The sequence below is a fragment of the Salvelinus sp. IW2-2015 genome, linkage group LG22, assembly GCF_002910315.2.
Source record: "Salvelinus sp. IW2-2015 linkage group LG22, ASM291031v2, whole genome shotgun sequence".
NCBI lineage: Eukaryota > Metazoa > Chordata > Actinopteri > Salmoniformes > Salmonidae > Salvelinus > Salvelinus sp. IW2-2015.
This window is the reverse complement of record NC_036862.1, coordinates 15,441,272-15,453,671: the sequence shown is the minus strand read 5'-3', so window position 1 is coordinate 15,453,671 and position 12,400 is coordinate 15,441,272. Positions and strand designations below refer to the sequence as shown.

Below are 12,400 nucleotides of genomic sequence, written 5' to 3'. Positions count from 1 at the left end.
AAGCAAGTCTCTTCTTCTTCTTGGTGTCATTTAGTAGTGGTTTCTTTGCAGCAATTTGACCATGAATGCCTGATTCACACAGTCTCCTCTGAACAGTTGATGTTGAGATGTGTCTGTTAATTGAACTCRGTGAAGCATTTATTTGGGCTGCAATTTCTGAGGCTGGTAACTCTAATGAACTTATCCTATTCAGCAGAGGTAACTCTGGGTCTTCCATTTCTGTTGTGGTCCTCATGAGAGCCAGTTTCATCATAGCTATTGATGGTTTTTGCGACTGCACTTGAAGAAACGTTCAAAGTTCTTGAAATAATATGGACTTGGTCTTTAACCAAATAGGGCTATCTTCTGTAGACCCCCCCCCCCCTCACCCCAGCCCCCCCTGTGTATAAGACCCCCCCCCACACCAAATTAACTTTTAACAAGGCACACTGTCACACCCTGATCTGTTTCACATGTCTTTGTGCTTGTCTCAACCCCCCACCAGGTGTCTCCCATCTCCCCTCATTATCCCCTGTGTATTTATACCTGTGTTCTCTGTTTGTCTGTTGCCAGTTTGTTTTGTTCGTCAAGCCTACCAGCGGTTTTCCCCTTGTGACTGTCTTTTCTATAGTTCCTGTTTTCACGGTTTTGACCATTCTGCCTGCCATGATCCTGCCTGCCGTACTGAACCTTGCCCCACCACACTAGATTATTGACCTCTGCTTGCCATGACCCTGAGACTGCCTGCTGTTCTGTACTTTTTGGACTCTGATCTGGATTACTGACCTCTGCCTGCCCTTGACCTGTCATTTTGCCTGCCCCCTGTTCTAGTAATAAACTTTTGTTACTTCGACACTGTCTGCATCTGGGTCTTCCCTAAAATGTGATACACACCTGTTAATCGAAATGCATTCCAGGTGACTACTTCATGAAGCTGGTTGAGAGAATGGCAAGAGTGTGCAATGCTGTCACGAGGCAAAGGGTGGCTATTTGAGGAATCTCAAATAGAAAATATATTTTAATTTGTTTAACACTGCTTTGGCTACTACATGATTCCATATGTGTTATTTCATAGTTGTGATGTCTTCACTATTATTGTACAATGTAGAAAATAGTAAAAAATAAAGAAAAACCCTTGAATGAGTAGGTTTTCTAAAACTTTTGACCGGTAGTGTATAGCCACAGACTTGTTGACAAGAATGCATTTCTGCACTTTGCTAAAAGCTGCCCAGAATCAAGTAAYTAATTGTCCAATTATCACCACCAATGTAGAACTAGCAGTGTGCAAGGACATAGAATATACATAAATGCRTTGCGGATTTAAACTTGGTTAGGGTACAGTCAGGCTTGGCTCCAGGACGACATGCAGTGGTGTAGTGGTGCCTGAAGAAGTGGGTATACTCTAATATGGCCCTCCCGGCAAAGGAAGGGGCCCTATGGGAAAAATGGTTTTCCTATAGTTTTTTTGAGGTTTCAGGTTATCACTCTCAAACCACACTTTATATATAGAAAAACGACCACAATTGTATGTTCGCAGTCCACAACAATGCTTAACCCACATCAGAAAACAATTTTTTAGGTCTGGAAAAAAAACATTTTAACACATTTTTAGAGGATGTTGTCACGATCGTCGTATTGTGGAAGAGAGGAGGACCAAGGCGCAGCGTGATAACAATACATCTTCTTTTATTAACGAAGACGAACACGGAACGAACACTGACAAACTATACAAAAACAACAAACGACCGTGAAGCTATAAAACAAAAGTGCAGACACAAGCAACTAACGTAAAGACATAGACAATCACCCACCAACTACCTAATGACTATGGCTGCCTAAATATGGCTCCCAATCAGAGACAACGATAGACAGTTGTCTCTAATTGAGAACCAATCTAGGCAACCATAGACATACAAACACCTAGACTGAACACTGCCCCATAAACATACAAAAACCCTAGACAARACAAAACACATACATCCCCCATGTCACACCCTGACCTAACTAAAATAATAAAGAAAACAAAGATAACTAAGGCCAGGGTGTGACAGATGTWYTTTCATTCAATTGCCACCCAGRAAGAGACCTGGTTAGCAGTATTTCTGTACTGTACAATGTCCTATGTGTGACGGCAGAGTTTACAAAACAAATGCCCTCCTGATTGACACAAATCATCATGATATCATTCTGCCAGGTAGGCTTACTTTGCAGTCAGCATTTAATTGGGAAGCTTAGAAATGTTTCTTCAAACAGCACCACTAGCTTATRAAAAATTCTTACAGGCTTCAGAGTTTAAACTTCCAGGTGCAGAATATTTTCTGTGGGGGAGTTTCAGAAAAGCAAACTAAATCAAACTAAGTGCATATTCTATAGTCATAGCTGATGTGAAATGTCCTACATGSCAGTAGCTAATTTGTATCTGCTGCGAATAAGAGAAAATGCCCATTCCGGGAGCAACACACGCCACAGCAAGAGAGCAGGGAGTGGGCGAAGTAGTAGACTGTGTCGTTTTCATAGCATTGACATCACTTTTACGGTAGCTTATCACACAATGACTGTGTAATGCAAATGAATGATAARAGAGTGAGTTTCCTTCTTGTTTTAGTAGGCTACAGACGGTAATGATCCTACATAAAAAATMTAGGCCTATCTGAAATGCAACCATATACACAACAACTGTCATTTTGCACACAAAAAAAGTYTAARGGATGTGAAATGGCTAGCTAGTTAGCGGTGGTGCGCGCTAATAGCGTTTCAATCYGTTACGTCACTCGCTTTGAGACCTTGAAGTAGTGGTTCCCCTTGCTCTGCAAGGGCCGCGGCTTTTGTGGAGCGATGGGTAACGATGCTTCGTGGGTGACTGTTGTTGATGTGTGCAGAGGGTACCTGGTTCGCGAGGGGACGTACTAAAGTTAAACTGTTACAAAAGCATGTTGAAGAGAAGCCCCACGAGCCAAACGACTAATAGGCTTACATGAGGGAAAACCAATCAATTAGTAATTCTGGCACGGCGGCCTGGGCAATAAAGGTTTAGCTTACCATTTAGAAGAGTTGCAGCCTCCTCCATGCTCACGAGAAGATTCTGATTCCATTCTCCTTCCTGGCGAAATYTACTTGTCAGGACCCTCTCAAATGSCAGCTGGACAAGTTGGGCTTTCGTTGATGTAACAGTGTTCACTGAATGCGTTCTTCAGAGTGGAGAAGGAATCTTTGCACATAGCTATAGATGTCCCAAATGTTAATCCAATTCCACAATCGGCATTTCTGATAAAGGCCCGTCYTATCTTTGAAGAACACTGAGTGGGGTCCATTTGATGTTGCTGGCTGTGGTTGTGATTTCACTTTGCAAGAATCAATAAACTCWGCTWKCACTGGTTCAGTTTTGGTTAAATCCAACAGGTCGTCAGGTGCATTGTAATTGATATATAATTTGTTATGTTTATAGGGAAACAAAACTGGGGGGGCACATATAATTTTTGGGGAGTCCATGCCCAGCTTTACCACCCTGTAGAGCCACCTCTGTGTTGTTCACCGAGGTACAAAAAAGTCAAAGGTACACTTCACAAGTACACATATCAACTCACATAGTACAACCTCAAGTGTATCTTCCAGCAAGACAATAACCCTAAGCACAAATCAAAATCCCCCCCAAAAGGGTTAATTGACCACAAAACCTACATTTTGCAATGGCCATCTCAGTCTCCAGACTTGAACCCCATTGAAAACCTGTGGTTTGAATTGAAGAGAAAAGTCCATAAGAAGGATGAAGGATCTCAAGGATTGGGAAAGATTCTGTATGGAGGAATGGTCGAAGATCCCTCCCAATGTGTTCTCCAATCTCATAAAACATTTTAGAAAAATAATCAATGTCGTTATCACCACAAGGGGAGGGTGCTAGAGATTTTTTGTATTCATTGTTAAACAAAATATCTAATTCTGAACAATTGTATAAGCATAAAATAACCTAATTGTTKATTTTTTTCGAGCATACCATACAGCTCAATATTTATATTATTTATTTTAGAGTATTTTTTGCTCATCAATAATTTTGYACCCAACTGTATATTATGAACAAACAAAAAAAACAGGCATTGCATGCAATCTATTGAGATGTAATCAGGTTATAGTGCATGCCAATGTCATGCACAATGTACTGTATGCATATTAATGGTGCATCAAGAGAATCAGCCAATCACACCACTGAAAATCATTGTTATTGACACAAATTAGTCAAACATTCACAACGCTTTTACTTAAATCATGCTATACCAGTTCCTCTGCTTGTCCTCTACACAGTGCAGTAGGATAGTCTTGCCAGTAGGAATACTGGGACATAGGCTGACTTGCTGTTTTTTATTTCTRTCCTTGAGTCATGGTTCCTTCTGGGCTTCACGTTTGGAGATGGATACTGTTCGCCTGCTTTCACTGGCTTTGTGTCTGTCAAGAAACTCCAAGACCGTAAGTAAATCTACACAGTCAGTTAGAATTGAGTAACCAGATGTGGTGTCTCATCCTGGTGTAACATTCTCTCTGTCAGAGAGCAAATTTAGAACTGCTTTTCATCTAACTTGTCGGCAGATATTTTTTCTGGTATTTCACACACCTACACCTTAATATCTTTATCTTTAAAAAAAAAAATATTTTTGTTAAATTTTAATTAATATATTCACTGAAAACCTGCACTATGCAGGTATATTAACGGTTTGCACTTTCATGTAGCCTGTAGCCTACTTTGTCCAGCTAATAGCCGAACCACATATCAAGCAACATTATGGACAAAACGTTAAAATCCTGTTGCTGCAGGATTTTTCTGATGACAATACTGGTGAAATTAAGATCCTAGTTTCTTGTTTAGAGGTGCCCTCTCATTTTGATTGATTTCCTGTCTGTTGTTGGTTTGTGGTGTGTGTGTGTGTGTGTGTGTGTGTGTGTATGTTCTCTGTAGGATTTACATGGTAGCCACTCCTGCAGTATCCAGGCAGGCTCAGAGGCCAAGCTTTGTGCCAGCCTTCTACAGCGTGCCAACGAGACCCTGGTAATGACCATATCTCTGATCGCCAATGGACAGAACAAAATACTTCTCCAGGAGAGTTCTGATCAAGAGTTTCACCGCTGCTTCCAGTTTCAGGTCAGCCCAGCACTGGTCGACATCCAGAACCATTCAATAAGAGTGTACTGTAGTTCTCAGATTTGTGACGCATGTCTTAATTTTCTATGTAATACCAGGTTATTTCATGGGAAATATCAATGTGGTGGCTTACTATAACCTTTCTGGCATTCAGGCTGAAATTTTACATGAAAATGTGACATCAGCTACTAAAGAAAAATCACTTTTAAAACACACTGATGAAAGAAAACGTGATTGAATCTGCACAACCGTGACATTGTTAGCAGCACTTTCTTACCAACTGAGCCGCACAGGATCATATGTTATTTGTACATTGTCTCCCTTTCAGGCCCCTCATGTGGAGAATGACGAAGTGCAAAATTTTAAGGTGAAGGTTCAAGGTGAAACGTTTCTGTCGACAGAGGAGAGAAAGGTCATGATTAAACCCTACAAACCGATGACATTTGTCCAAACAGATAAACCAATCTACAACCCGGGACACACAGGTAATTTTACARAGAGCCAGTACTCAATTAGTCTGCTTGCTAAGAAACAGGACAATTAGGTGATATCATGTTTCTATGATGGTTTGCTCTGTCATCACATGTTGCTCCTAAGAGACACATGCAACAGCACATCATAAAGATAAAATCCACCGMGTTCACTGAGGATATGTACACTGGAGTTTGAACCAACATACCACATGTTGTAAGGTGTTCCTCTCCTGGACATTATCATTGGGTATCGATAGTGTAAATAGTTTCAGTAAACTTGCAGTGCAGTTTTCCTTTATCTGCAATTGATTGAATTGAGGCCTTAGTACCAACAGTGTAAAATATTATCCAGAGTAGCTGTCAAACGTTTGTCTTCCAAAATTCTGGTAACTTTCCCTAAAATGCCTGCTTTTCCAGAAATCCCAGTTGAACGATTCCTGGTATCTGGAAATCCTTCAAAATTATGCTTCTAAAGCTCTCATTGAGTGCTTGTCTTTGTCTTTTCTTTGTCTTTTTACAGTGCAGTTTAGAGTCATCASCTTGGATACCAGTTTTAGCCCTGTCAATCAGCTGGTGAGTGTTGAAAATGTGAAACATTGAATATTGAAAACAATGACCAATCTCCACTATTTCAAACAAAAAGACAGATACAGAAGAAGGATCACAACGTCACATTACTGTCTGATAGACATAGCAATCAGGTATTATGTATGTATGATATTGTCCTACCAACTCAACTCTGCGATCCTGGTTAGAGTGAGAATGGAAGGTTGGGGGGGTTGAGACATACCAAAGACTCTAAAAATTGGACCCGATGCCWCTCTGCTTAGCACTCAATATTAAGGAGATGGATTGGGGGTAAGGTCCAGCAATAGATTAGTATCCTTTCCAGACTGCTTCACGCTACAGAAACAGAACAAAGGCGCCTGCCCTATGGACGAGGACGAGGCTTATTATGTACAATATACTGTATTTATACTATATTTTAATTCAGCAATCAACTAGTCAGAACTCCATAAGCAATAGGACTTTGGAAATGGGAAATGTTTTGAACAACTATTGGGCAAAATCCCAAATCCAAATCTTTAACCAATGTTATCTGTTTGATAAGGCTACACAAACAGTTGAGACACATAGCACTCAGGGCAAACATACTGTACATGTCTGCAGAGGTTCTCTAAGTTAACCTGCGTGGGTGGATTTCAAGGTCCTCAAACATTRGCCACAAGTCATGGTGTTTTCCACTCATATAGGTCAGATTGGAATGTATAGGAGTTTCTTCCTGAGATTGAATTAATCTATTGCAAAAGCYACATGTTATGTTTAATTTAAGAAACAAAGCCAAGCATCTGSCTAGTTCCTATAGTTGACAGTTTTGCTCCTCTTTTAATTTGGGGGGAATTTGAGAGTTATTCATAAAACATTAACCAGTCTTTTGTCTTTCCTTTCACAGTACAACATTGTGGWACTGCAGGTAAGACCCTTATTAGTCTATCAATGTATGATGACTCACTGTAAATACTAGTACATTATAAGACAATGACTCCACCAGCTAGGTACTGTAGGTCATCATTKATMTCRACATGGCAGTTACCAGAAGACTCCCTATCAGCTTTATGTGATCACATCTGGGCCACCTTRAGCAAGCAAACTTCAGAACGTTGCAGATAGAAATGTCATGAATAGAGCTGATGTGACTCTTTACTCTTCATGTCAGACAGGCATGTTTGGCCTACATAACATCCTTTGTATGTGAATGTTTCACAATGTTGCACCCTGCTACATGTGTCCCTTGTTCTATGAACCAACAGGATGTTCATCAGAACAGGATTGGACAGTGGGTCAATACTACATCCAGTGGCAACATTCTGCAGCTTTCTTACCCCCTGAACTCTGAAGCACCCGTAGGATCCTATGCTATTGTAGTGTGGATTGGTGAAAACAAAATATACCYTCGCTTCAAGGTAGAAAAGTATGGTAAGTAGAGCTTCTTTATTTGACCTTTCATGCTAGGTAATATTATGGATCTGGAAGTTGAATCAATGCATCACATTTCTGGAACATTCATGAGTTGCCTGCTGTTCTCTTATCTCTAGTTTTGCCAAAGTTTGAGATCAAAATGATCCTCGCCGATGAGATCAGCTTTGTTCAAGAGGAGTATAAAGTAGAAGTGTGTGCAACGTGAGTCAACACTATCTCTGTTCTGTAATGCACTGTAGTTACAAGACTATTTTTAACTCCACTATTTGTCACTGTCTAATTAATCGCATTTCGCTAATGCAGACCTTGATTCAAATTCAAATACTTGAATACTCCATGCATTTCAACCCAGTTCTGTTTGGTCCTGGGGATATTTGAAATCGTGTATTTAGAAACAAGTATTTGAAAATAATCTAGGAATTAGAAGTTTTTGATTGGGCCTTATTATTTGAAAAATACTCAAATACGCAGAAAATATGTATTTAAAATACAAATCCTTAAATATGCATGTATTTGAACCCAGGTCTGTGCTAATGACAAATACTAATTGAAGACCTACAATGCTACTGCTCAATGTCATAAAATGTTCTTATGAGTACCCTGAGAATTAAAACGTTTGGGACAGTGGCATTTACATGAACAGCCGGGCTTATATTCATAAAGCCTCTCAGAGTGGGATTGCTGACCTACGATCAGGTCTCTCCTGTCCATGTGACCTTGTTCATTCTGATACAGAAGTTTACACTGATCCTAGATCAGCACTCATACACTGAGAGACTTTATGAATACAGGTACAGATGCATTGGCAATGTTGAAAACACTTGACTTAAAGAAAMCCTGCAGGTATAATGCATAGTTGTAAGGAMGCATGTATGAGCCTTTGTAATGTCTCATAAAAGGTTTAGAATATACTACGTCTCTCTAAGTAGGAAATGTATGATGTTTTATGTTTTGTATGTGTTTTATTATGAAATCAAATCAGATACACGTATGGGCAGCCTGTACCTGGTAAAGCAGAGGTAGAGTTGTGCCGACCCTTAGGGCACAATGTATTGATACCAATAAGAATTGATGAGAYAAATCCAGAAGGAGTTCCTGATTATACACCCCCCTGCCATAAAGAGTCAATAGAGGTCTGTATGCTTTCCTGAAGAAACTATATACTTGTTTTTACCATCATATTACATTTGAATGTGATCTGGTTKATTTATTTAAATCATTTCTTAATGTGTGTGGTTTTGCTTGCTTTTCCCAGATGGACCAAACTGGCTGTGCTTCTCATGTCTTCAACATGTTCATTTTCACAAAGGATGCAGGCGAGAAAATGCTCATAGACAGGCTGAGTTTTAATGCCAAAGTAGAGGAGGAGGGGACAGGCAAGTKATTTATCATAAGAATTTGGAGACGGTAGAAGTGATGACAACATTTGCCTGAAGTCAAATGAAAACAGTTTTTTTTTCTTGAGAGTGAATTACATAATGTCAAGATTGCATGTTTAATTACATTATAAAGATTGGCATGACCTGCGTATTTGACTTTTGGTGCTACATCCTCATATTATGCTGTTTTTATTCATGTCTTCGTTTGTAATCATGTTTTTAATACGTTGAGTAAGCTGCGCTGGAATTCAGCTTCTGCATTGTGAACTGCCAATGTGCATCATGGTGGCGTGTGTAGTTGTGAAATAAACCATCCTATTTTCTTTTGTTTTCCTTTGACAGGTATTACACAGTCAAAGGAAAAACACATTGAGCTCTCCTATGTGATTGGAAAACTCACATTTGTTGACACACCCAAAATCTATGAGCATGGATCAATTATCGAGGGCAAGGTGCGTCCAAATACAGTGATATTGTTTCTTAGACTTAGTTGAATTGTAGATGCCATTTGTCTTTGACATTCCTGTTTACTTAACTACCAATGGTAGGTAACAGTGACACATGTAGCATCACTACTTACAACTTTCCCCCKCTTTTTCCTCAGATAAACGTTGTTCACTTCAACAACACACCTATCTCAGACATGTTAGTCTACCTTTTGGAGGAGAAAGACTGGTCCTCACATCATCTCCAGAACCTGACCACGGACAGTCATGGTATTGCCAGTTTCTCCCTCAACACAACCAGTATGCCCAAAGAGAATATTAACCTTATAGTAAGTATGAGGTTTTAAAGGTCCGTCTAGGTTTTGAAAGACTCTGAAGACTCTTTATGCTCAACCCCAAATCACTCACTTGACCCTACCCTCTAGGGTCTATCATGCTCTTGTGGAGATCTTAGAAAAATCCATTGGTATAATAAGCAATATGGTGAAACTTCCACCTAGCCTATCAGAAGGCACGGTGGAAATGTTAGTTACCATATTTCCAACTGTCAAATCCTCTCAGATCTCCACAAGTATATTGTATAGGGTCTAAGGGTCGATTTGGGATTGGGCTTTAAGTTATACTCTCTCTTCCCTCTGTTGCTTTCCAGGTAAGCAACACACCACAAACGGAGAGCAGTAGATACAGGGTCCCCTATTTCAAAAGAGGGCAACACAAACTCTCACTGATCCAGCCCACTGCCCCTCACAGTAAAACATCCAGCTCTCTGGCTATTCAGAAGATGGAAAACCCACTGGCATGTTGGGAGGAAGTGTCAATCACCATCCAGTARGCCATCGTAGGGGAGACRGTCCCAAAGGGCTCKGTGGATGTCATCTACCTGGTGAGTAGAACCAGGAACAAGTTGTGACAAKCTGCAAACCCAGGGTGAGTCCAAAATGGCACCCTATTCTCTAGTGTGCTACTTTTGACCAGGGTCATTTCAGACATAGTCCCAGCCTCTCATCTTCAAAGGAAGGATGTCTCTATACAACACCAGTACTTCTCATCATATTCTTGCTGACTTGATGGAATAACTGGGACAAGTGTTTWACCCTTTCCCTCCTCCAGGCCTTATCCAGAGGGGTGATAGTTCAGCATGGACATATGAAGGTTACCGTGCAGCACGGGAGTCCTGGTGAGGGAGTTTCATTAATTAATTATGAACATACTTGAAGGTGTTTGATGACAATGACAATGTACGATTACATGCACACAATAATGCGATTGTTGTGGATACTCAGAATAAGATAATACTTAGATTAAAACGCTTTGCAAGAAGAACAAGTTCCCCAATAATACTGTTRACATGGATGTCTGAAATCAGGTTACCGATGGCAGTCTGATGAATGCAGAAATCGTCAATCAAAACAAATGTTCTACCTCAGTGAACATGCTATTTTTGGAAGTGAAAACTACTTCTAAGACACATTTATTTCTTTATTTTATTTTTARTTCACCTTTATTTAATTAACCAGGTAGGCAAGTTGAGAACAAGTTCTCATTTACAATTGCGACCTGGCCAAGATAAAACAAAGCAGTTCGACACATACAACAACAGTTACACATGGAGTAAAACAAACATACAGTCAATAATACAGTAGAAAAATAAGTCTATATACAATGTGAGCAAATGAGGTGAGATAAGGGAGGTAAAGGCCAAAAAAAAAGGCCATGGTGGCGAAGGAAATACAATATAGCAAGTAAAACACTGGAATGGTAGATTTGCAGTGGAAGAATGTGCAAAAGAGAGATAGGAAATAATGGGGTGCAAAGGAGCAAAATAAATAAATACAGTAGGGAGAGGTAGTTGCTTGGGCTAAATTATAGATGGGCTATGTACAGGTGCAGTAATCTGTGAGCTGCTCTGACAGCTGGTGCTTAAAGCTAGTGAGGAGATAAGTGTTTCCAGTTTCAGAGATTTTTGTAGTTCATTCCAGTCATTGGCAGCAGAGACTGGAAGGAGGCGGCCAAAGGAGTAATTGGTTTTGGGGGTGACCAGAGAGATATACCTGCTGGACGCGGTGCTACAGGTGGGTGCTGCTATGGTGACCAGCAGCTGAGATAACTTTACCTAGCAGGGTCTTGTAGATGACCTTTGAGCCAGTGGGTTTGGCGACGAGTATGAAGCGAGTGCCAGCCAACGAGAGCGTACAGGTCGCACTGGTGGGTAGTGTATGGGGCTTTGTGACAAAACGGATGCACTGTGATAGACTGCATCCAATTTATTGAGTAGGGTATTGGAGGCTATTTTGTAAATGACATCGCCAAAGTCGAGGATTGGTAGGATGGTCAGTTTTACAAGGTTATGTTTGGCAGCATGAGTGAAGGATGCGTTGGTGCGAAATAGGAAGCCAATTCTAGATTTAACTTTGGATTGGAGATGTTTGATGTGAGTCTGGAAGGAGAGTTTACAGTCTAACCAGACACCTAGGTATTTGTAGTTGTCCACATATTCTAAGTCAGAACCGTCCAGAGTAGTGATGCTGGACGGGCGGGCAGGTGCAGGCAGCGATCGGTTGAAGAGCATGCATTTAGTTTTACTTGTATTTAAGAGCAATTGGAAGCCACGGAAGGAGAGTTGTATGGCATTGAAGCTCGTCTGGAGGGTTGTTAACACAGTGTCCAAAGAAGGGCCAGAAGTATACAGAATGGTGTCGTCTGCATAGAGTGGATCAGAGACTCACCAGCAGCAAGAGCGACATCATTGATGTATACAGAGAAGAGAGTCCGTCCAAGAATTGAACCCTGAAGCACCCCATAGAGACTCCCAGAGGCCCGGACAACAGGCCCTCCGATTTGACACACTGAACTCTATCAGAGAAGTAGTTGGTGAACCAGGTGAGGCAATCATTTGAGAAACCAAGGCTATCGAGTCTGCCGATGAGGATGTGGTGATTGACAGAGTCGAAAGCCTTGGTCAGATCAATGAATAAGGCTGCACAGATTGTTTCTTATCGATGGCGGTAAAGATAT

General features: G+C 40.7%; 1 protein-coding gene across 1 annotated transcript in view; it reads left to right on the top strand.

The window, feature by feature from the left end:
* The first annotated feature begins 4,254 nt into the window (after positions 1 to 4,254).
* LOC111949954 (alpha-2-macroglobulin-like) overlaps positions 4,255 to 12,400 on the top strand; it is a 32,761-nt gene continuing 24,615 nt past the window's right edge. Inside the window, 13 exon segments of the mRNA XM_023967310.2 lie at positions 4,255 to 4,437; positions 4,925 to 5,107; positions 5,436 to 5,592; positions 6,101 to 6,153; positions 7,034 to 7,054; positions 7,392 to 7,557; positions 7,677 to 7,761; positions 8,543 to 8,693; positions 8,816 to 8,936; positions 9,282 to 9,391; positions 9,544 to 9,714; positions 10,035 to 10,268; positions 10,496 to 10,562. Coding sequence (XP_023823078.1) covers positions 4,381 to 4,437; positions 4,925 to 5,107; positions 5,436 to 5,592; positions 6,101 to 6,153; positions 7,034 to 7,054; positions 7,392 to 7,557; positions 7,677 to 7,761; positions 8,543 to 8,693; positions 8,816 to 8,936; positions 9,282 to 9,391; positions 9,544 to 9,714; positions 10,035 to 10,268; positions 10,496 to 10,562 — 1,576 coding nt within the window. The 5' untranslated portion in view covers positions 4,255 to 4,380.